This window comes from Portunus trituberculatus, chromosome 42, assembly GCF_017591435.1.
Source record: "Portunus trituberculatus isolate SZX2019 chromosome 42, ASM1759143v1, whole genome shotgun sequence".
NCBI lineage: Eukaryota > Metazoa > Arthropoda > Malacostraca > Decapoda > Portunidae > Portunus > Portunus trituberculatus.
The window spans coordinates 11,201,186-11,226,937 of record NC_059296.1 but is presented as its reverse complement, the minus strand read 5'-3'; the positions used below and the strand labels follow the sequence as shown (position 1 = coordinate 11,226,937).

The window sequence follows — 25,752 nt, the reverse complement described above, 5'->3', positions numbered from 1 at the left end:
TTTCAAATGTTATCTATGGGTGTGTTGAACTCGATGTCTCTCTTTTCTGTTATTTCATGAAATTGATGTGTAAGTGAGAGAGAGAGAGAGAGAGAGAGAGAGAGAGAGAGAGAGAGAGAGAGAGAGAGAGAGAGAGAGAGAGAGAGAGAGAGAGAGAGAGAGAGAGAGAGAGAGAGAGAGAGAGAGAGAGGGGGGGGTGGGGGGGAGCAGAACGCCTTATCAGTAACGCCAGACAGCAGCACCTTCCCCGACAACCGTGGCGGCAGCGACAACAACAGCAGCAGCATCAACAGCAGAGACAGGAAGACAGGCAGGTGCTGAGGGACACACTGGATCACCGCCGGAAAGTGGCGGCGCTGACAGTGCTGCATAAAGCGCAGATCCAGAATGTTCCTCACCTAGCGGACCTGAGAGCTACCTGGACGAGATCTAAGCGAAATACGAGAACGGTATTGAGCAACGACCTCCTCCTCGAGGCACCAAGGTCTCGCTCCAGCACCCACAAACGGGCCTTCTCTTCCGCCACTGTAGTGTGGTGGAATGCTTTCACTGCTGTGGTGAACGTGCGACGTCTGTCCACACAGCAGATGAAGGAGACCACACACAGATGGTTACACACCCAGCTTCATTATAATGTACATGCTTTAAGATAGTTGCAAAAGGCAAATGTAACTTTAGCAAAGAACTAAAATAATGTACACAACTCATATATGTATGATAGTTTAAATAGAGAGAGAGAGAGAGAGAGAGAGAGAGAGAGAGAGAGAGAGAGAGAGAGAGAGAGAGAGAGAGAGAGAGAGAGAGAGAGAGAGAGAGAGAGAGAGAGAGAGAGAGAGAGAGAGAGAGAGAGAGAGAGAGAGAGAGAGAGAGAGAGAGAGAGAGAGAGAGAGAGAGAGAGAGAGAGATACACGTTTCGGGGCTTTTCTCTCGCATCCTTCACTTGACTAAAATCTGGAAGTGTGACACATGAGAGGGCAGATTTCCGTCAGCATTTCAATTTCACGTGTTGCAAAATGTGTTATTACACAAGACATGTCTAGACACTGATGTTGTGTGTGTGTGGGGGGGGTAGGGGAGGCTGGTTAGGAAATGGGCGTTAGATGTGTGCAGGTTTAATTCAGATAGATGATAATCTAGATATTATTGTCCTACATTTGCTTCCTGTCTACTTTAACGTGTCTTTCTCTCTCTCTCTCTCTCTCTCTCTCTCTCTCTCTCTCTCTGTCTCTCTCTCTCTCTCTCTCTCTCTCTCTCTCTCTCTCTCTCTCTCTCTCTCTCTCTCTCTCTCTCTCTCTCTCTCTCAAATGAATAGTTTCCGCACACTCATTTACAAGTCACAAACCACATCTACACACAACACAACACGGTATGTTATCTAGTAAACTTAGAGTTGATATTAATCACCGTTATGCGTGACTCTGGATAAAGATATTGCTTCAAGGATGGGCCAGAAAGCACAAGCAACTATGTCCCGCACGAAGCAAGCCAAGAAAGATGTGTTCGAAGAGGCGCCCACTCACCGTATCTCCCAGACAGAGACAGTCAAGGATCGTTTTTTTTATTACTCGCTACTTCATTTATCGTCAACATTTCTCGTTTAAATTTTCATCCTTTCATCACAACAATGCATTTTTCAGCCTTGGCGTCTTTCATTGCGACAGAGCTCGCATCACATGGCAAAGCTTTCCTCTGAATTGACTCCGAGTAAAAAGCAAAGTGATTCATGTTCCATATAGAAATAAGTTGAAGCAATACCTCGTGATGAAACAGATATGCTAGACACCGTGTTCGTGACAAATAAAATCTGCATTGAGTGATGAAACATTGCACTACAATGAAGCAAACTCTGCGATATTGAACTAGTTAATACGTCTCTCAGCGCAATGCAGGTACGAAATATGATTGTTAAGGTGCTTCCAATAGTTGATCAATCACACCTGGCTGCAGCTTCACTAGTCTCTGAAAAAAATCACTGGATAACCTCCGTAGTCACACGAGGAACAAAAGAACAAGTGTCAGGGTGGCTTAGCATGCAGGGGATAGAACAGTGACGCCAGGAGCCTCCAAACATGTCAGACCAAGGTATATAAAGCTGTTAGATATATCGGTGCACTTTGGACTTGAAATAAACTTTGTATTCAACAGTTTACACAGTCTATTGATTTGCTAACTGAACGCTTCAATAAGTGATCCAACACTAATGAATATGACGACAGACAACCTGGGTTCAAAGAGTGAATAAATCGTTCTGTCTTCCATCAACAATGTTTTCACTGGAGCTTCGTGAGTCTTCGAGCGACGCAGGGCTGGGAGCTGAGAGACCTGGTTGGTTAATTGGAAGCCTTTATTCCGCCCACACATGACTTTGATGCGTCTTCCTTGCTAATAATTGCCGCAGAGAAGCATTGTCCTCCTTGAAAATAAAACTGGATGAGTGAATATGAAAACATCTATATATAAGCCGATAAGTATTAGTCGTTGACATTGAACGCGCCACTTCTTCACTATCTGGTATGATGAAAGTTGCTTACACTGTCGCCTACATAGATGGGAAATTCATTCACACTACTTCAGATTCAACGTCTTCTGGGGAACTTCAGCAACATCATGAAGGATGAAGTTGCTATAGTTAAGATGCGTCTCTCTCTCTTCGTATCCTTTATTTGTCTCGCTTTTCCTCTTCTTTTTATCTCTTCTTCTTCTCCCTTCTCTTCCTTCTCCTCTCCGCTCTGCTTTTTCTACCTTATTCTCTTTCTCTATTTTCAATCAGTAGTTGGAAGTTACTAAAATTTATATGGATGTTGATACTTATTTGGCTTTTGTAATCTTTATTTAATTCTTCTCATCCTTTTCCTCATTCTCTCCCTCGTCTTCCTTTTCCTCGTCCTCCTCCTTGCTCTCCTAGTTTTTCTACTTGATCTCTCTCTCTCTCTCTCTCTCTCTCTCTCTCTCTCTCTCTCTCTCTCTCTCTCTCTCTCTCTCTCTCTCGTCCTTGGAACATGAACTAAGGCAAGGACAGGATACACCACGTTCATTCACTCCCACTCCCTCTTCCACACCCCGACACACACAGGAGCAGGTGGGTGGTGCAAGCAAGGTCAGGGGTGCTGGGAGAAGGGTGAAGAGGAGTCAGAGTTGGAGCCTCGTCCCGCCCCCGCCCAGAGGTTATAAGCCATAAAGGATCGCCTGCCGCAGTTACGATCACGCAGTAAAACACACCCGCTACGCCCAGCCTCGCGCCCCCCGTGAAATGAAAGAGAGAAAGCCACCCAAAACACGCCATGAAAGGAGGCCGGGATGAATAACAGAATAAAAAAGACGATGTATAGCGTTGGTTTTTCTTATTTTTTTTTTTTTTTTAGTAAGAAGCGAAGAAAGAGGAAGGGAAGCGAACGACATCGATATATAGATAGATAGTAGTTTCATTTGTATATGTTTTTGTTGTTGTTATTTCTGTTATTGTGTTATCAATACATACGTAGAGTGCAAACATGCAAGTACACAATATACTCTCCTAATCTTTATCGTGAGAGGTGGCAGCGTTCCAATCACTACCAGGTTCGTCTATAAACTTTTCGGCCTCGTCATTCTTTTACGCAACTGACTTGCTCAAAAGGTAAACAATAATAACGCTTATAGGTCATACACACCTGCACACGCACATGCACGCACACACGCATAGGTGGCTAAGAATAAAGCTTAGGACGATACGAGGAGGAGGAGGAGTAGGACGGGTAGGAGGAGGAGAAAGAGTTTGTATTCATAATAAAGGCAACGTTTTGTCATGTAATGCAGATCGAATTACCTCCCACAGAGCTATCATGAGATTAACGTCACCACTTCTTTAATTTTGGTTAGGTTAGGTTTAATTAAGTTACGTTAGGCTAAGTTTACGAGCTGGCACTTTCAGTAGACTTTATTGTACTATTTTTTCTAAACACTCAACCTGCGCCCCTCTTACATAAAACAAGGCACCACAACTACCACTATCACGGCCGCTATTACTGTCAGCACCACCACAACCACCATAACCACTAGCCCCCAAAATGACACGTAGCTCCTTGGACGTCAGGCAAACAGAAGCTCCACCACTATAACTACACCACCATCACTGCCACCGCCACCACCACCACTACCACCACCACCATTACCACCACCACCACCGCTGCCACCGCCACAGGAAGCCTCGCACAGCCGCAGGAGAATCCGGTGGTAATGGTCCTGCTGCGAGTCTCTTCGTTCCCGTGGCTCCACCATTATGCAAATAACCCTATTTGTCATGCAAATAATGTGCAAGGCACAAAAACGGCAATTTTCGGCGTGGTGCATGATGGATAATACGGTGGTGGTGGTGTCGGCCAGATGGTCCCTGCACCCTTCTTGCCGCGCTGTGTTTGCTTGGCCGCACTATTTTGCAGTTCAGTTTTTGCCTTTGAAAAATCCCCACTGCAATTTTTTCTTTTCTTCCTCCTCCTCCTCCTCCTCCTCCTCTTCGTCTTCGTCTTTTTTCTTCTTTTCCCTCTTCTTCTTTCCCTCTCTTTCTCTTGTCCTCCTCTCCTCCTCCTCTTCCTCCTCCTCCTCCTCTTCTTTTTTCACTCCTCCTCTTCCTCCTTCTCTTCTTCTTCTTCTTCTTTTTTCATCTCCCTCTCACTTTTCCTCCTCTTCTTCCTCCTCCCCTCGACAACATGCGTCGTCGTCTTGCATGTTTCATTTAGCAATTCGTTGCTCGTCGCTCCCCCTACCGGTAACATCTCCGCCGTCTCACCGCTCCACCTCCCCACTTCCCACTGCAGACAGTCTAAGTCGTAGTTCCAGACTGTGCCTTTGAGAACAAGCCTTATAACACGTCTGTGCCGAGGTTACTTACATCATGCAAACTCCTTGACGAGCGGAGGACGTGGGGCTCCCCGGGGCTGAGCGAATACCCTCGAGAGCCTACACTTCCAGCACTGCTCACACTCCTCTCAGAATACTTAGTCCAGGAGTTCTGCACGTGTGTCCGGCGGGTGTCTCCTACGGCTGGCACACCATCGGACACAGCACCTCGTTCAGAGACCATTTTTTTCTCTTTATCCCCTGAAAGCATCTATAGGGAGGCTTAGCAACAACACAACTTGGTGGAAGTAGTCTGTAAAGATCGTCTCGTGAGACAGCGAGGCTCATGACGTCACGATGACAAGCAAGTTTAGCGACGGAGAGGATCGAGGGTCACCTGTTGGGAGCAGAATCCCCACCACCACCACCACCACAGCTCAGCCCCAGCAACCAACACTACTTATCCTTCAACTACAGCCATTTGTACGTTCCAGAAACCTGTGGCCCAAGAAGCAAATCGAAATAAAGCATCGAAAACAAAGTTCCGACAAGAGATTATACCCATAAACAAACAAATCTACAGAATCAAACAGGTCAATGACACTTAGTTCCTTTCCTGGACACGCACACGCACACGCGCACGCACACGCGCACGCACGCACGCGCACACACGCACACACACACACACACACACACACACACACACACACGTACACTTTTGAGGTATAATTAGGCAAGGCGGTAAACATAAAAGTTTTTATGCACAATCACTTTTTAATCGTTCAGCGACTGATTCATGTTCAAATATTGACCAAGATTGGCTATAAAATTAGCGGCGGAGATTAAACGTGCGCAAGGAGGCAATCTGCACATGGTAACCTGATCAGAGGTCAATATCCCAGAGGCTACGGGATGTTGTGAGCCACGCTGGAGGGAAGGGCCGGCCAGACGATGCAATTACCTTACCTAAGATTAAATGTCCAGTAAGAGGCAGCGAGCCATACATCGCAGGCAAGCCGAAATGAGGCGCTTCCACATACTCCACCTCTTCACGCACAAAAAGGAGAGAAGGTTTGATGGAAGACTTTATAATCACAGCTCTGAGTAATTATTCTCAGAAACAGAACGCTACTCATCAGACCTTTACTATTTCTTTTCCACAGCCACATGTTAAGTTATCTGGATAAGGGCAAAACTGATCGTCTGCACAGCCCATAAAGCCGTGGGAAGGAAGGGTGGAGGAGGGTGTCTGGTGATCCCCTAATGAGCGGGTGAACACATGCAGCCACAGAGACATTTGCGGAACTGGTGACCATATTCTGAAACGCTTCTGTGCTTCACCACGATTACTTTCAAAAGAATCTAGTTGAAGTAACATTTATTTTTTAGGGTATTTTAAAGTTTCAATGACTGATTAACAAAATCTTGATATTACTAATAGGAGGAACACTCTTCAGAACTCGTCTAATAATCTGTGACATTTGAAAATGGTCGTAATGAGAGCAAAGCCTTTGGGAATATGGGACTAAGATAAAGATGCGCTGGGAACTAGTTGATTAAGTTGTGACCTTACATAGATGAGGGACAAGAAGAAATCATAAAACAACCTACCCAGAAAATAATAATAAAAAAAAACTACAGAGGCATGCGTTATGAGTTGAAAGAAAACTAGTGCTATTCATTCGGAATCTACTGATAACGATGTTTATGTAGATAGGGAAGCTAAATACCAAATATATATCAGTGCTATAATATTTATGCGGAGGAAAGTTTGCACTGCTTATATGGAGGTTACTGTTTCTAGCACTAACTAATAGGAGGCTGACCACTGAACGTTTGTAAGGTTTGGGGTGTCTGGCCCGCGACCATTGCCTCTTGATAGTCACGACCGCGGCATGAAAGTGACTGTTAGTGGCAAACAATATTCCTTAATTTATAAAGAAGCAAAGGAAAAGAGACGAGAGAGCTTCCATTCACAGGCCAATGAACTGTAGCCTCCACGCCTCTTTATGTGGTGAACTTTGCACTGTGTTGTGAGAAAATTGCTCGTGATAAAAAGGAGAAACTCTTTGTGTCTGGGGTTTAGTGAACCATGCTAACATTACTTAATTCCCATGAAATTATGTATAAAAATGGTAAGCTTTTCGTGTTTTTCTCGCCACCGTGTACACCCAAGCCTGCAGCCGCCGGTGTTCTGGGTAAAGGAGCTCGGGTGCATCTCCTTGCTGGCCTCCGCTACCTGATCCTCGCCCGATAACGATGCCTCCGCCTTTATTCCTTTTTCAACACTTAAAAGCCGCACCTAAGGCGTCCTCCACCTGAACACCTCACTCTCCAACTAAACACTCTTAAACTGACATTTTCTTCAGACAGTTTATTAATTGAATTTTAATCTGATGCACTCAATTCTTTACTACATCTACTTTAGTGACTTAACTTGCCGTGTGTGTGTGTGTGTGTGTGTGTGTGTGTGTGTGTGTGTGTGTGTGTGTGTGTGTGTGTGTGTGTGTGTGTGTGTGTGTGTGTGTGTGTGTGTGTGTGTGTGTTTACGAAAAATGCAAATTTTGTAGTACTTACATATTAACATCGTAAACTCCATTGGCGGTGACATTATGTGGCCCCGCCCTCACCACATCCCGCCCGCAGCCTCTCCATCCCCGCCCCTTTATTTCCCTCCCTGATATTCCTGTTCCCACGACCCTTTAAACACGCTAACATACACCGTCACCACCACTGCCACCACTACCACCACCACCACCACAGGATTCTATACCTAGCTGTTCTTTCCTCTTCGCTCGTCTCCAAGCAGCAACTCCATCCTGCCACCACCACCGCCCACCACCTCCGGCGCTGCAGTCCCTTATGTCTCGTCCTTATGTCTCGCACTCAGTGATCCACGGTGTCACTTTGTTCTGTCGGTATTGAAACCAAACTATTTGTCTATCAGTCTGACGCTGGATACGTAAGTGAAATATTGAATGGACTTCCCGATGACTGAAGGGCAACAAGTATGGTATGCAATCAGTGGCGAGCTTTCCGTCCCCTGCGCACTGTTAACCAAGATTACAAATAACCGTTTGGTGAAATATAAACGTCAGAAAACGAATACGACAGTCTTTTAAGATAATTAATGTTGCTTACGTAAGCTGAGTGATATCAGATCACACGTCCATGCAGGGAAGTTCCGTTCTGGCTGAGTGGCGGGACGGGCACGTGGTCATCACTCGTCTGGGCAGTCGTGAGCTTCGCGCGGTGCATCCTACTACACTCTCACACACGCAGCCATGACCTGCCTCTTTAATAGCTGTCATGTTCCATCTTTCCTTCATTTACATGTTCACTCGTGCAGTACAAGATCTGTGCAGGCTCGTACTAATGGTATCCTTGTAACAGCATCCAGTGTGAGTGGTTCAAGCTACTCATTCTGTTCCTCCCAACATGACATAGCACGAAGAGGACTGTCGTGCAGGTAGCATGTCGGTAAGTTCGAGGCACTCAGCCATGTGCCAAAAGTGGTAAGAGTGGGCGAGGGCTTTAGTGCAGTGTGGATGGGAACATATCCGCGTTGTTCTACAAGCATGTGGAGTCAATATGTAAATAGGCAAGTCAGTAAATGTTACGTGCAGAAAAACGAATAAAACTTCAGGTGGTGTTGTAAAGAACCCGATTCAAAACTTGTATCATAATTGAAACTGCCAGAAGAATAGCGTGACGAATGAAAAATAAGAAAGGGAATAAATAAATGAGTGAGACTTTATAAAGTGAATGAGAGAAGCGAGCGATGGCCATGAAAGGATCCACAAAAATGTATTTTAAGTCTGATTTTACCATCGCCTTCGCCCCTTGACGCCCTGGGGTTACGGGGCCGCGCGGGCGGGACGCAGCGGCCTCTCCACCCTGTAGACGGCCGCCTAGCTGACTCCTCCCGTTCAATGTCTGGTCCGCCCGGCAGCCCCTCGGGCCCTGACTCGCCACTCATTATCCCCGGGTCAGCCACCTTCCGCATGCTGGACGGCTGCTTCTCATGTGTCGAAGCAAGCTCGTGAAGCACCTGATAGGAGGACTCGGCCACACCCGCAAGGAGCTAACCGACTAATTACAGCACTTTACTCGTGTCTCTGGATAATTATTATACAGAGTCTTCCAGGACTGCGGCTAAGAGGTGTGTGTGTGTGTGTGTGTGTGTGTGTGTGTGTGTGTGTGTGTGTGTGTGTGTGCGTGTGTGTGTGTGTGTGTGTGTGTGTGTGTGTGTGTGTGTGTGTGTGTGTGTGTGTGTGTTCTTTTGGGATCATGATCACATTCATAAAAGAAGTAAATGATTTTAATCAAAATGATTTTTTTTTCCAACAACGATAATTAGGCAAAATAATAAATGTATGGAAAATGGAGACTTGTACGATAGTAAACGCAAATGAAATATAAGGAGAAAAAAGAGGAAGATAGAGGACCGGCAATGAAAAAAGAGATGACAACAAAAAAATAAAGAAAAGGAGAAAAAACATGGAAGAACGCAAACACATATAAAAACATTCATTACTACTTAAAACAATACCTCAAATAGGAATACGAGACATCAATAGTCGCTGTTTATCACTCTCAGGAGCAACCATGAAGGCAGTAACACGTGGCGGGGATGATTGTGGCGGAGGAGAGGGCGGAGAGTGGAGGGCGGGGGTGAGGGTAAGCAGGGCAGCTAGCGGTACATGGAGTGAGCCAAAAGGCGTGGCGGGGATGTGCTGCAGCGGTGTCACGCTGATTTGACTCTTTCACTACTGGATACATATTTTCCCATAACCACCTACGACTTTCTAAACACTTACTCCTGTGCTAGAGGCTCCTAACTAGTTTTGTGACCTAAAAATAAAAATAAGAATAACCTTCGAATATCTTTCTTTCTCTTTCTGTGTCTATGGAAACATTCTATAGTGCTCGCAATATATAAAAAAGACCTTAGCAATGTAAGAAAACGTGGTACTTTCTCCCAAGAAGGAAAATCAAAAAGGATATAAATGAAGAAACTGAAACAAACAAAATGAGATTCGTAAAATAAATAAGTGATGGAGACGCTGATGATGGTGATGATGATGATGTGTCCGTGGAGAGCATACTAACCTCGGAAAAGACTCGTGATGGTAATGATGGTGACGGCCAGCGGCCATGACCGTGATGGTGGTGATGGTGAGGGGCGGAGGATAAAGATGGGGTGATGGAGTAGGCTGGGCGGAGGTTATGATGGATGGGTGAATTTTGACCACGAGAGCAGGAGGAGGAGGAGGAGGAGGAAAAGAAAAGGAGGATGATGATGATGATAAAGAAGAGAATAAGTTGTATGGATGACTTCAATATCTTTTTCCTCTCATAAAAAAAAATTTCATGGTGTTTTCATTCATGACATATATCAATTCACTGCAACAACTCCACCACCATCATGGAATAAACACCATCAAAAAGTATCTTCGGTATAAGAACACTGCCAACTTCCTCATCACCTCAGCAGTCTTCCCATCCCTCCCTTTCACCTTCCTTGTCCCATTCCCCTCACTTACAAAGCACTCTGACCTCCCTCAGTACCTACTTCCCATCCCCCTCCCACCTACCACCTTCCTTACTAACTCTACTTCCCCCATCATTGCTACAGCCTCTGCCGCATTATCCTCAACGTGCCCACCGCCTCCTCAACCACCCGCACCTCCTCTATCACCTCCCCTTCGCCTCACCGTCCCGTCCCGTGTATGGCAAGAAGGCAGGGGCGTTACACAGACTGTCTCCTCGTAAACCTGCCCAGGGGTGAGCCTCCCTGATAGATAACATGGCTGGGGTTCTTTTTTTTTTAATCCTGCACCCCTCCTCCTCCTCCTCCTCCTCCTCCTCCTCCTCCTTCTCGCAAATCTTGAGCGAGTGGATGCTTTGCCCAAGTATCGTTCGCAGGGGAGGGTCTCGAGCCGAGGGTCGGAACAAAAAATGGGCAAGGAAATATATTACTCTAATTACACAGCAGTTTGTTGATGTTCTGAGTCTCTTCGCTGTATAAGGGCAGGAATAATCTCAGCAGGTGCAGGTGTGATCGGAGGAAGGAGGAACTTTCTGCACTGACTTGATTTCGTTGGGCTTATCTTCTTATTTCTGTCTTAACTCATGTGATTGGCTAATAATCTATCATTTGTTGGGGGCTTAAAAATAACTTTCACTGTGTCTAGCTTTTCTCAATTCTAACTTCTATAGTTTGTTAAGAATTTGTCAACTGCTTTTTTTTTTTTTTTTTTTTACGTAGGGAAGAGGGCAAAAAAAAGAAAGTTAGAAAAAGGCCCACTTGAGCGCTGGCTCTCCAAAGAGTTCAAAAAGTGGCAAAACCGTCAGCCAGAATTAGGGGAGCAAATGCCTCGATACCTCCCTCTTAAAAGAAGACAAGTTATAGGAATTCGGAAATACAGATGCAGGGAGGGAGTTCCAGAGTTTACCAGCGAAAGGGATGAATGATTGAGCGTACTGGTTAACTCTTGCATTAGAGAGTTGGACAAAATAGGGATGAGAGGAAGATGAAAGCCTTGTGCAGCGTGGCCGCAGGAGGAGGGGAGGCATGCAGTTAGTAAGATCAGTAGAACAGTTACCATGAAAATAGCGATAAAATATAGAAAGGGATGCAACATTTCGCCGGTGAGAAAGAGACTGAAGACAGTTAGTCAGAGGAGGGAGTTGATGAGACGAAGAGCTTTCGATTCCACCCTATCAAGCAAAGCTGTGTGACTGGAACCCCCAAACATGCGAAGAGTACTCCATACAGGGACGGATAAGGCCCTTATACAGAGTAAGCAGTTGGAGGGGCGAGAAAAACTGTCGGAGACGCCTCAGAACACCTAATTTCATAGAAGCTGTTTTAGCAAGAGATGAGATGTGAAGTTTCCAGTTAAGATTATGAGCAAAGGACAGACCGAGGATATTCATTGTGGAAGAGGGAGACAGTTGAGTGTCATTGAAGAAGAGGGGATAGTTGTCTGGAAGGTTGTGTCGAGTTGATAGATGGAGGAATTGAGTTTTGAGGCATTGAAAACTACTAGATTTTCTCTGCCCCAATCGGAAATCTTAGAAAGATCGGAAGTCAGGCGTTCCGTGGCGTCCCCGCGTGATCTGTTGATTTCCTGAAGGGTTGGACGTCTCTGAAAGAACGTGGAAAGATGTAGGTGGTATCATCAGCGTAGGAGTGGATAGGGCAAGAAGTTTGGTTAAGAAGGTCATTAATGAATAATAGAAAGAGAGTGGGTGACAGGACAGAACCCTGAGGAACACCACTATTAATAGGTTTAGGAGAAGAACAGTAGCCGTCTACCACAGCAGCAATAGAGCGGTCGGAAAGGAAACTTGAGATAAAGTTGCAGAGAGAAGGATAGAAGCCGTAGGAGGGCAGTTTTGAAATCAAAGCTTTATGCCAGACTCTATCAAAAGCTTTTGATATGTCTAACGCAACAGCAAAAGTTTCACCGAAATCTCTAAAAGAGGATGACCAAGACTCAGTAAGGAAAGCCAGAAGATCACCAGTAGAGCGACCTTGACGGAAGCCATACTGGCGATCAGACAGAAGATTGTGAAGTGACAGATGTTTGAGAATCTTCCTATTCAGGATAGATTCAAAAACTTTAGACAAGCAAGAGATTAAAGCTATAGGACGGTAGTTTGAGGGGTTAGAACGGTCACCCTTTTTAGGAACAGGCTGAATGTAGGCGAACTTCCAGCAGGAAGGAAAGGTAGAAGTCGATAGACAAAGTTGGAAGAGTTTGGCCAGGCAAGGTGCAAGCACAGAAGCACAGTTTTTGAGAACAATAGGAGGGACCCCATCAGGTCCATAAGCCTTCCGAGGGTTTAGGCCAGCAAGGGCATGGAAAACATCATTACGAAGAATTTTGATTGTAGACATGAAATAGTCAGAGGGAGGAGGAGAGGAGGACAAGCCCAGAATCGTCCAAGGTGGAGTTGTGAGCAAAGGTTTGAGAAAAGAGTTCAGCTTTAGAGACAGAAGAGATGGCAGTGGTGCCATCAGGATGAAATAAAGGAGGAAAGATGAAGAAGTGAAGTTATTTGAGATGTTTTTGGCTAGATGCCAGAAGTCACGAGGAGAGTTTGAGTTTGAAAGATTTTGACATTTCCTATTTATGAAAGAGTGTTTGGCAAGTTGAAGAACAGACTTGGCATGATTCCGGGCAGAGATATAAAGTGCATGAGATTCAGGAGATGGAAGGCTCAAGTACCTTTTGTGGGCAACCTCTCTATCATGTATAGCACGAGAACAGGCTGAGTTAAACCAAGGTTTAGAAGGTTTAGGTTGAGAAAAGAATGAGGAATGTACGCCTCCATGCCAGATACTAACACCTCTGTTATGCGTTCAGCACAAAGAGATGGGTCTCTGACACGGAAGCAATAATCATTCCAGGAAAATCAGCATAATACCTCCTCAGGTCCCCCAACTGGCAGAGGCAAAACGCCAGAGGCACCTTCGCTTTGGGGATCCTGCGGAGGGATTGGAAAAATAGGACAAGATACAGAAATGAGATTGTGATCGGAGGAGCCCAACGGAGATGAAAGGGTGACAGCATAAGCAGAAGGGTTAGAGGTGAGGAAGAGATCAAGAATGTTGGGCGTGTCTCCAAGACGGTCAGGAATACAAGTAGGGTGTTGCACCAATTGCTCTAGGTCATGGAGGATAGCAAAGTTGAAGTCTAGTTCACCAGGGTGGTCAGTGAAGGAAGAGGAAAGCCAAAGCTGGTGGTGAACATTGAAATCTCCAAGAATGGAAATCTCAGCGAAAGGGTAGAGGGACAGAATGTGCTCCACTTTAGAAGTTAAGTAGTCGAAGAAATTACTATAGTCAGAAGAGTTAGGGGGAGAGATAAACAGCACAGATTAATTTAGTTTGAGAGTGACTGAAGTCATAGCCAGATGGTGAAAAATTCGGAAGACTCAAGAGCGTGGGGACGAGAGCAAGTTAAGTCGTTGCGTACATAGACGCAACATCCAGCTTTGGAATGAAAATGAGAATAGAGAAAGTAGGAGGGAACAGAGAAGGGGCTACTGTCAGTTGCCTCAGACAGCTGTGTTTCGGTGAGGAAAAGAAGATGAGGTTTAGTAGAGGAGAGGTGGTGTTCCACAGATTGAAAATTAGATCTAAGACCGCGAATGTTGCAGAAGTTAATGTAGAAAAAGTTGAGGGAGGTGTAAGGGTATAAAGAAGTTAACTTACAGCATGTCTCGCTTTTTCTTCTCAATCTTATTGTTGATTGATTGGCTAATAATCTGTCAATTGTCGGAGTTTTATAAGGAGACTATCATCATCCTTACGACTCAAGATTAAGGGAAGGATTTAAGTAAAGGCGGGGTAGAACAGTTACATACAACGACAGGACTGCTTGTGTGTGAGGGAATTACTAATCTAATACAATTTGGCAAGATTCACACGGCTCACTGCTTGCTTACTCTGCCTTTGCACGTTCCTAGAATCTCTGTAGTGTATGGCGGTGCGTGGAAGTCATTACTTATGAATTTCAGTCTCTTGCTTTGAGTCTCTTTTGTGAGCACGAGTCTCCAGGTGACAACAGACTTCAGACGTCTGGTGACGCGTCTCATTCGATCATTCCTAATCTTGCATTCTATCAAAATTTCAACTGTTCATTCATGTTTATGTAACACAAGAGACTCGTAGAAATACTTGATATGCATTTCTTTGAAGTGTTGGACATGTTCGTGAAAGCTGGTGGAAGGGTCGATTGAGATAAATCAAGTTTAGTTTTAATGATCCGCCTCTCGCCGGATAGATGGTCGACAGTTCCGGGGTGAATACTGCCTTGCTGGAACACTGAGAGGGATAATTATATCCTGTCTCGAAAATGGGAGTTTCTGAATGGATTAAGCGGAAAATAAAAATTTCTTATGAGCAGGTTCGCCTCTGCAACTCATTAGGAGCCGTGGCCGCCCCTCAGCATGCCGGAGCCTTTGCACAATCAAGGGAATTTAGTTCAAGGTCATTTAAACATTCTTTGTACAACAAAAACACAGCATTACGTGGGAACGGCATTCAGGAAAGTATGAGGACCATTACAGGGTGGGCAGGGGACCTTTAGCCTTTCATTATGCAAGAAGCATTTTAACGATGTCTTCTGAGCGGGACTCCTTCAGCCTCATCTCCTTTCTCCATTTTCTCCTTTATATATATATATATATATATATATATATATATATATATATATATATATATATATATATATATATATATATATATTCTGTTTTAGAATATTGTAAATTTTTCGAAGAGTAATAATAGGAATGGTAAAAGAAAAGAGAGAAAAGAGAAAAAAGTAGAACAGACAGAGAAAGAGATGGAGATATGAGATAAAGCGTTTTTGCTGAGGCTATGCGGGGCAGACAGACAGCCGGCAGAGTTGATCCGAGGGGGACAGAAGGAAGGCTTTGTCCTGCAGTGGAATCATAAAAAAAAAAAAAATTGAAAATGATGATGATGATGACTACTTATCTCCCTGTCTGTCAATGTATGTCTACATCCTTGTTACTGAGGCCTTATACTCGAACACCTGCCACACGCTCACTCTCCCTATCTACTCTGCCCATCCCAGACAGCCAGACTGCAGCCTCCCTACCCTACCCAGTACCCACCTGCACTGCCAAATCCAGCTCCACCCATCTCAAAGTCAGCTTCGCCAACTTCACCTGTAGGCAGCCCTGTATCCCAATGCATTTTGTTTGAACCCTACCAGTGTTCACCTCAGCTGAAATTTAGTCCAGTTTATTCTTTGCTTGATTCTGTTCAAATCAAGCAAAGGCCGAGCACAAACGTAACTAGTTTGCATCTTGTTTCAGTTTGATCAATGTTTAAGTTAAAATCTAACCTAGTTTATCTTTTGCCCAGCACAGTCCAGGCCATTACCAGTGTAGGCAGAGCACAAGTCTAACCTAGTTCTCAATTCAGTTAGTGTTTCGGTGCATACTTATATCTTATCAGTGAATGAGCTAATATTTATCCCAGTTTATTATTCTTGCCTAGTTCTGTCCAGACCTGTACCAATCCAGGCCGAGCACAAGCCTAACCCAGCCAGCGAACGTCACCGGAGCGGGTCTACATTCCCCCTTTTAACTGGAGAGTAATTTGGCTCATGTGTCAGCCCAATTACCGCCTCTCCATATAGCCAGTTAGGTAGCAGGGAGTCCTCTCTTTGGGGTAATATGTAAGCAGTTTTTTCCTTTCGCGGGGATAGGAAGGAAGCCTGTAATATAGTGCTAAGCTAGAAAATAGGGGTGATTAGCCGTTATAAACAAGGGATGCATCGCGTCTCGCCAGTGGAGGCATCTGGTGGCGGCAGGAGGGAAGAAGGAAGGAAGGCGCATGTAGGGGCAACTGATCAGATTCTGTTTTCCTTATCGTGCATCGAGGACCAGGAGGTGATAGAAGATCATGGACTGGAGTTATCCGACTGATTAAGATGCTGATACACATCTCTCTCATTTTCTTTTGTCCCTTTCCCTTACGTAGTTGCTTTCAATCATCCAAGGCACCTGGAGCCTTTGCAATTATGAGGCGTAATGGGGTTAGTGAGCGAAGAAGAATGGGAATGAATGATAACAAAGTGATAAAAAGATTCGGGAAGATGTAACAGCCAGCAATAGTTTAATCAAGACTTCATCACGACGTGGAAAAAAGGCACCGAGAGAGGAGAGGGAAAAATGCAATGGAAAGGAGGGAGGAGAAAGAAGGCGACGAAAACAGGTTAAGAGAGGAAAAAAATATTGAGGGAAAATATGAGAGAGAGAGAGAGAGAGAGAGAGAGAGAGAGAGAGAGAGAGAGAGAGAGAGAGAGAGAGAGAGAGAGAGAGAGAGAGAGAGAGAGAGAGAGAGAGAGAAGTAGAAAGACTAGGAGAGCAAGGAGAGGACGAGGAAAAAGGAAGACGAGGGAGAGAATGAGGAAAAGGATGAGAAGAATTAGATAAAAATTACAAAAGCCAAATAAGTATCAACATCCATATACATTTCAGTAACTTCCAACTACTGAATGAAAACAGAAAAGAGAATAAGGTAGAAAAAGCAGAGCGGAGAGGAGAAAGAAGAGAAGGGAGAAGAAGAAGAGATAAGAAGAGGAAAAGCGAGACAAATAAAGGATACGAAGATAATGAGGATGATGAGAGGAGTGGAGGAAAGGGAGGAGGGAGAGGAAGAGGAAGGCAGGGAGGGAGAAAGTGGAAGAGATGAAAAGGTAAGACTAATGGCACAAGATATGAAGCGAAAGAAAAAAGGAAGAAGCGAAAGAAAATGAAGGCAATGATACCGCATAAAGGAAGGAGAGAGAGAGAGAGAGAGAGAGAGAGAGAGAGAGAGAGAGAGAGAGAGAGAGAGAGAGAGAGAGAGAGAGAGAGAGAGAGAGAGAGAGAGAGAGAGAGAGAGAGAGAGAGAGAGAGAGAGAGAGAGAGAGAGAGAGAGAGAGAGAGAGAGAGAATCACTCAACTGTAGCCAGTCTGTTAAACACTCAAAAAAGAAAACAGGAGGAAAAGAAGAAAAAGAGAGAAAGAAAACAACAGAAAAAAAAGGAGACGAAAGCAAAACGCAAACAAAAAATAAAACAAATAAATAAAAAAAAAAAAAAAAAAAACGAAAAAAAAAAAAAAACCAGGAACAGAGAAAAACGAAAGAAGAAGAAGAAGAAAAAATAATAACCAACTCTGTACTGTGCTTCACCTCCTGCTACCCGACCTCTCCAAAATAAAGGCAAAGAATACGATGATAAATGCCAGTGATGAACGTGAGTAATGAGAAGGTTAAGGGGAAGGGGAGCACGGAAAGGAACACTTGACATGACGCAAGGAACACAGGCAGAGTGATTCATGTCTTAGGAGGAAACTCGGGAATGGTGCACTCCATTTGAGCGAGAGCGAGAGAGAGAGAGAGAGAGAGAGAGAGAGAGAGAGAGAGAGAGAGAGAGAGAGAGAGATGCTATTCCTTTTAGTGGATATGTACTAATGGTGGAAAATGAGAGGAGGAGGAGGAGGAGGAGGAGGAGGAGGGAGGAGGAGGAGGAGGAGGAGGAGAAGGAGGAAGAGGAGGAGGAGGAGCAGAAGGAGGAAGAGGAGGAGGAGCAGAAGGAGGAAGAGGAGGAGGAGGAGGATGAGATTGCGGAAAGAAGATTAAAAAGTAGAAGAAAAAGATCATAGACGAGGAAAAGGAGGAGAAGGAAAGAGAAGATTAGTGTTTCATTTTTTTGCGTCATATAAATTGGAAGGTACTCCATAACAGAGAAGAGGAAGGAATGAGGACAGCAGGAGGCAAAAAAGCAGAAAACGTAAACGAGAAAGAAAAATAAGAGGAGTACCGATGAGGGAGATGAAAGATACGCAGTGAAATAAGCAAGAAAAGAAGAATTGAAGAATAAAAAGAAAAAAAGGAAGGTATGAAAAAAAAGTAGAAATGGGGATGATGAAGAAAAAAAAAGACTACTACTACAGCTACTACCATTATTACAAAAACAACGACAACAACAGCAACTACAAAAACTACAACTACTACTATAGCTAATGTGATTCTCCTCCATCTCCTTCGTGTTGGCGTCACCCTTGCGAGGCGGCCAGGCTTCCACCCTCCCACCAGACAGCTTTAAGACTCGGCCAGAATAGGGAAGCAATATTTGCGAAGGGGCGTTTCAGCAAGGAAGGAGGGGGACGAGACTAGATGTTGTTGAAAGAAGAGGAAGAGAGCAAGGGGAACGAGGAGGAGGAGGAGGAGGAGGAGGAGGAGACACGATGCACTTCAGCTAAATTTGATGAACAAGAAAAAAAGTTGCGAAAAAAAAGAGAAAATATGAGTTGCACTAAAGAATAAAGATGTGAGCTGCAGCCAAGGAAATGTTCAGGAAAGCAAGGAAAACTGACAATAGTGCTGAAGTTCCATTAACGCCGTAATTATGAGAGAGAGAGAGAGAGAGAGAGAGAGAGAGAGAGAGAGAGAGAGAGAGAGAGAGAGAGAGAGAGAGAGAGAGAGAGAGAGAGAGAGAGAGAGAGGAGAGAGAGAGAGAGAGAGAGAGAGAGAGAGAGAGAGAGTGTGTGTGTGTGTGTGTGTGTGTGTGTGTGTGTGTGTGTGTGTGTGTGTGTGTGTGTGTGTGTGTGTGTGTGCGTGTGTGTGTGTGTGTGTGTGTGTGTGTGTTCAAGCAGGCGTGGTGCGTGGGGGAAAATGGCACAGGGGATGACAAGCCATAAGTGGGAGATAAATACACCTTCTCGCTCTGAGGACACACTCTGGACGTGCCCTCGCTAAATGTCAGCTAATATTCAAGGGCTAAAAACTGAGACAACTGCTCACTCCTAGGATAAGAGTGCGTGGAGGAGTGAAAGAAGCGGGAGAGTGAAAAAAAGACGTGGATGAAAAGGAAAAGAAAGGAAGAAACTAGGGAAGCAGGTGGTTCTCGGCAAGTTTCGAGTTACGTAAACATTTAAACCTTTTTTTTAGTCCAGTTTTTCCTTCGTCTAGTTTTCAGTACATGACTCACTCCCTCCCTCCCTCTTTTTTTCTTCCCTCTCTCTCTCTCTCCCTCTCTTCTCCCTCCCTCCCTCTCTTACACTAACCCGGAGCCATTGCGCACCAGGCAAAAAAGGGAATAAGTAACGGGACGCCAGTAAGGCCTGAACTTTATCACATTCAATCGATCAATCAATCAATCAATTCTGACGTTTCCTCTCCACCCCTTCTCCTCTTTCTCTTCCTCCTCTTAATGGAGTGTCCACGATAAAGAGTACCTTACATTCATCATTCATGTACTTTACTCTCCTCGTCTCCACCTCCTTACCTCTTCCTGCAAACCCTCTCTTTATTCTTCCTCATCTCACAGCCACGTCACTCTTTTCTCACCTTTGGCTTCAGCGAGGTCTCTGTTTTTATTCGTATATCTCAATTTTCCCTCAACCCAAACATTGCTCAGAGTGAATCCCTCCTTCTCTAACCTCCCTGTTCCTTCCCTCACTCTACAGAAACTCAGGCACTGGAAGGAGAGAGCAGAAGAAATATTGTACGCACACGCGCGCGCACACACACACACACACACACACACAAACACACACACACTGGTACGTAACTCCTGAGAAGCTTCTTTATCTCTCTGCTTCATCTCATCTCATTAACTTGACTGAGGCAGCGTCGAGAAGGTAATTATCGTCCGTTAATTGATTATCCTGCGCAGGTAAGAAGGCCGCTGCCAGGTAGGAGGAGGTAAAGACTTTCAGGGCTGCATTATTGCTTTTTTTCTTATTTTTTACCCTTTTTTCACCAGATGATGCTGACGGCGAGTGATGAATGCAGCGAGGCGCCCTCCTTCCACGGCCCGGAGGCAGGAGAAGACGAAGGATGGAAGAAAGAGGAGGAGGAGAGACGGGGGTGCATTGACAGACCGGCAAGGCGGAGGAAATAAAAGAGGAAGGAACAGCGATGGGTGAAGAAAGCTTTATAGAGTGGGAGGTACATGAAAAAAAATTACGGTTATTAGAAAATTATAGAAAAGAAAGGAATGGCAAAACGATTGAAGACGAGAGAGAGAGAGAGAGAGAGAGAGAGAGAGAGAGAGAGAGAGAGAGAGAGAGAGAGAGAGAGAGAGAGAGAGAGAGAGAGAGAGAGAGAGAGAGAGAGAGAGAGAGAGAGAGAGAGAGAGAGAGATTGTTTGGTAGTTAGGAGAAAGGATGTGAAGGGAAGAAAGAGTGGACGTGTGTAGAGTACAGGAAGCGAACTGGTTAAGAAAGGTGAGATTGAGGAAGGTTGAGGAAACGGTGAATGGGGAAGAAAAACATAGGGAGGTGGAGAGCGAGCTTCGGGAAGATGTAAAAAGAAGCTGGAGGGGCAGGGGGACATAACGGCAGGAGAAGAGGTGGGAGGGACGGGGCGGAAGGAGGAAAGGGGACAAGAGGACACGGAGACATGGATACAGACAGACCGAGGATCATTTTCTTCAAACGTATTTGGAAAGCCACGTCGCTGCCTCGTCACAGAAACACTAGCATGTGTGGTGCATTTCCAGGACTGACACCTCGTGAAATAAATAATTGTGTTTACAGGTTTGCTTGTTGAAAGTCTCTCCTCTCTTTCTCTTTCGGTTTTCTTATTTTCATTTCGTTCCCTGAACTAGAAATTCTTGCTCTCACACTCCTCTATCCCTGTTTAGTAAAAGTAAGCGAGTTGGTAATAGTAGATTCATGTTCGTGTTTTCTATTATACAACTTGGTGGCATCCGAAAAAAAAAAAAACCGGATTTATTTCAGTTCAACATTAATCAGATGCAGGAATTTCAAAGAAGCCATAAAAAGTCAAAAGGTGTTTTAGTCAAGTATTGCTTTTTTTCCTTTTTCTCACATACCTAACATTATTTGTGAACATTTACGAATATTTTTTTTCCCCTCTCATCCACACCGTTCTAATCACTTGCTCCAAATACATCTCCCTCGTCTTTCTGGTACCCCGCCCCAATTTTTTTTCTCTCTCTCTCTGTCTGTCTGTCTGTGTAGCTGTCTGTCTGTCTGTCTGTCTCTCTCTCTCTCTCTCTCTCTCTCTCTCTTTCTCTTTCTCTTTCTCTCTCTCTCTCTCTCTCTCTCTCTCTCTCTCTCTCTCTCTCTCTCTCTCTCTCTCTCTCTCTCTCTCTCTCTCTCTCTCTCTCTCTCTCTCTCTCTCTCTCTCTCTCTCTCTCTCTCTCTCTCTCTCTCTCCACACAATCGTTTCTTTTAATATTCTCTGCCTTTTCTTCGTACGCCTTCCGTGCTGGCCCCGTGCTGGCGCCACACGGCTTGAAGCGGTGATAGAAAATATGAAACGAGGAAAGTTTTACACGTAAACATGGCAAAAGGTGACCAACCTCTCCTGTCTGGCGGGTTGTAAGGGGATTCGGTTGATGGAAGCTGCCCGGTGACTTTTTTCTTCTAACTTTTTACTAGTTCGACACACCAGACTTCGAACCACAATGACTTCTGAAATAACAAAAAAAGTGTGTGAGATTTATATGTAGTCAGTCTCTCTCTCTCTCTCTCTCTCTCTCTCTCTCTCTCTCTCTCTCTCTCTCTCTCTCTCTCTCTCTCTCTCTCATTTCTTTATCTATTCTCGGAAAACAGGGATATTACATTTCATAGCAATCCTTACCTCACTTCTCTGCCTACTTCACCCTCACTCTCCGCCCCCACTCTCTCCGACCCCTCTCTCTCTCTCTCTCTCTCTCTCTCTCTCTCTCTCTCTCTCTCTCTCTCTCTCTCTCTCTCTCTCTCTCTCTCTCTCTCTCTCTCTCTCTCTCTCTCTCTCTCTCTCTCTCTCTCTCTCTCTCTCTCTCTCTCTCTCTCTCTCTCTCTCTTTCTCCCTATCTCTTTTCTCCCCTTCTTCTCCTCGCCCTTATCAGACTATTGGGAGGGGGAGGAGAGGGACTCGTCTCACCTGCCACCTCGCTGAAGGGGAGGCCGCCGATCACAACGATAGCCTCTTCGTTGCGACCGCTAGATAGCTTGACCCGTTCTTGCCGCCCCACCCAGCCCTGCCGTGCCCCATCCCGCCTCGCCTCGCTCAGTTCCTATCCCCGTCTCTAGTCAAATCAACACATTTCTGGGATGACTAAATAAAGGCCGGACTTGCATAATGAACGGTGAAATATGCAGTACAAAAAAAGAAGGGAGGGAAAAACGCTGTACGTCCGTCTATTAGTGATGTTTATCTTGAGCACCAGGTGAGGCACATAAGCAGGTAAGCAGGTAATGAGAGAGGTAGCCAGTAAATGGGTAAAAAATATAATATGGCATTAGGGTGGTAGTATTAATCAGATGGGGGTATAAAAACGAAGATAAAAAGGAAGAGATTTGTTAGGAAATGGTTATCCACTTTATCCAGTGGCGTGTGTGAACCTGAGCCATGGCAGGGACTCGTATCAGTGGGCATTCCTTTCTCTTTTTGCTCATCATCGGCTGAGCGTCGGAAGGAGAGCGACGTAGATTATGCAGGCGTGATGAGGAAAACAGGGAGGTTGTCTCTCTACCTGGTTTTTGTGCCCTGAAAAACAGACTGGGCGTGTGGAAGCGTGTGTTGACGGCAGGCGACATTTGTCTGTGTGTGCTCATTCGTAAACCACGTAGAGAAAACTTCATCATTCTACTTTTTATATAACTACGTGATGTTCACATTTTTTCCTCTTTCCATAGCTGTTGCATTTGTAGATATTGCGGTCACGCCATCAGTAGTCAGTTTATCGAGTTAAAACCTTTCAATACACATTTTGATCTTGAAATTTGAGTACGATTAGACAATATTACTGACATTAGGAAGGGTCTATGTAGGTCAGAAGATTAATGGCCACAGTCTTCACTATTCTAATCCCCTCATAAGTTTCTGAAGCTGAATGAAAATGGAAAAGCTTCATGATACTCAAGGCGTTAATGCGGATATATATGTTTACTTTTCTTATGGCTAATACTGTCGTTGTAAAAGAAAAAAAATAATAATGTGTTACTCTGTGAAATGCATATGAAGTGTTATGTTATTAAACGACCAACAACTTACTCCAATTTCCATTCCATCATGAAGTCAAACCAACTACAATTCATGACTTCTAGCATCATCCCTAGGTTAGCCGAACACTAGTCTGGTATTCATCATTTCTCCCTCATTTTAACCCTTTTTTGTATTTTTTTTATCTTTTCATCTTATTTCCCCTTGTCTCCATTTTCTCATTTCATTTCTCACTTCTTTTCCTTCTAATTTTCCTTATCGTTTCTGACCTAGATTTTCTCCTCTTTTATACCGTCATTATTCCCGTTTTCATTGTTCCTTTTTCCTGTTATTCTCCTCTTCCTCTCATTCCTCCTTCTCATTTCCCTTTCTGGTTCTTGCCATTATTTCTACTCCCTCTTTAGTATCATTATCCTTGCTCCCTTCTTTCGCTTTTATTCGTCCCTGGCCTCCTTTCCTTCACGCACGCGCACACACATGCAAGGACAAACGCACGCACGCACACACACGCACGCACACACACACACACACACACACACACACACACACACACACACACACACACACACACACACACACACACACACACACACGGCATAAATACGTGGTAATGAGCAAAGTAAATTCTTATTACCAAAAACAAAGTCTACGGTACTAGACAGCCATGTTTCATTTACTCTACGGGCAAACCACCCACATTCTCTCTCTCTCTCTCTCTCTCTCTCTCTCTCTCTCTCTCTCTCTCTCTCTCTCTCTCTCTCTCTCTCTCTCTCTCTCTCTCTCTCTCTCTCTCTCTCTCTCTCTCTCTCTCTCTCTCTCTCTCTCTCTCTCTCTCTCTCTCTCTCTCTCTCTCTCTCTCTCTCTCTCTCTCTCTCTCTCTCTCTCTCTCTCTCTCTCTCTCTCTCTCTCAACACTAAGAGTAACACCCAATTTAATAACTACAATAACAAGAACATAACAGAAGATACATACATCACCACTACTTCTACTACTACTACTACTATTACTACTACTATTACTATTATTATCATTACTGTTATAATCAACGTCAATCTCTCTCCCTATAACCAATAAATACACACACACACACACACACACACACACACACACACACACACACACACAGACAGATAGACAGACAGACACACAGACACACACACACACACACACACACACACACACACACACACACACACACACACACACACACACACACACACACACACACACACAGACAGACAGACAGACAGACACACACACACACACACACACACACACACACACACACAATAGTTTCATTCTTACAGGAATCAAAGCTGAAGACGCCACTACTATAACTAGCACCATCACCACCACCACTACCACCACCACCGTCGCGCCGGCCATTCACAGCCCTACGTCCCCGGCAGCTCCACCTTCGCCCTCGGCACCTGCAACCCAAACCCACCGCCCACGCTCTCCTTAAGACGCTCGGGAACCTGTTTGGCCACTCTCTGACGATGCAGCTTCCTTCACTGTGTTCCCTGCAGGCGAAGTCAATGAAGAGACGTGTGTGTGCGTGTGCGAGAGAGAGAGAGAGAGAGAGAGAGAGAGAGAGAGAGAGAGAGAGAGAGAGAGAGAGAGAGAGAGAGAGAGAGAGAGAGAGAGAGAGAGAGAGAGAGAGAGAGAGAGAGAGAGAGAGAGAGAGAGAGAGAGAGAGAGAGAAATATTGTAAGATGAAAGACAGGAGAAGGAGCGACAGGATCTTTATCTTTCTCCAATTAGTTTTCCTTCACAGGTGAGGCTTTTCTTCCACCTTGTCCCGGAAAAATGGAAGGAAGAAGGAAGGAAGGAAGGAAGGAAGGAAGGAAGGATGCGAGAAAAGGAAATATAAGAAATGTGGGAAATGCGTTAGATGAGGAAGAAGGAAAGCTGTAGAAGAGAGAGGAGAGAGAGAGAGAGAGAGAGAGAGAGAGAGAGAGAGAGAGAGAGAGAGAGAGAGAGAGAGAGAGAGAGAGAGAGAGAGAGAGAGAGAGAGAGAGAGAGAGAGAGAGAGAGAGAGAGAGAGAGAGAGAGAGAGAGAGAGAGAGAGAGAGAGAGAGAGAGAGAGAGAGAGAGAGAGAGAGAGAGAGAGAGAGAGAGAGAGAGAGAGAGAGAGAGATTGGCTAACGAAGAAGCAAAAGGATATTTCCCAAAGGACACTCTCTTGCCAGGGAGGAAATAATTTTTTTTCCCTTAGTGCCTCGCAGACTGAGTGGGAGTAAGGGAAGGCAGAGCAGCGTAAAAAACAACTCCCGGAAGGCGGTCGCGGGAGCAGGACGAGCCGCGCTGCTTCCGTGACACGAGATGAAAAACAAGGAAGAAACGTAAGAATAAACTGATGAGAGAATTATTATAATGTGTGACTACTTCTACTACTACTACTACTACCATTACTACTATTACCTACTCCTAGTGCT

At 44.9% G+C, this 25,752-nt stretch overlaps 1 protein-coding gene across 3 annotated transcripts in view; it reads right to left on the bottom strand.

Annotated features, from left to right (window-relative positions):
* LOC123517520 overlaps positions 1-25,752 on the bottom strand; it is a 328,170-nt gene that overhangs the window by 21,455 nt on the left and 280,963 nt on the right. The window contains exon 7 of one of the 3 annotated variants that reach the window (XM_045277656.1): positions 21,659-21,795. The exons of the other annotated variants lie outside the window; for them this stretch is intronic. Coding sequence (XP_045133591.1) covers positions 21,751-21,795 — 45 coding nt within the window. The 3' untranslated portion in view covers positions 21,659-21,750. Of the gene's footprint in view, positions 1-21,658; positions 21,796-25,752 lie in introns of those variants that run through there. 3 annotated transcript variants of the gene reach the window in all.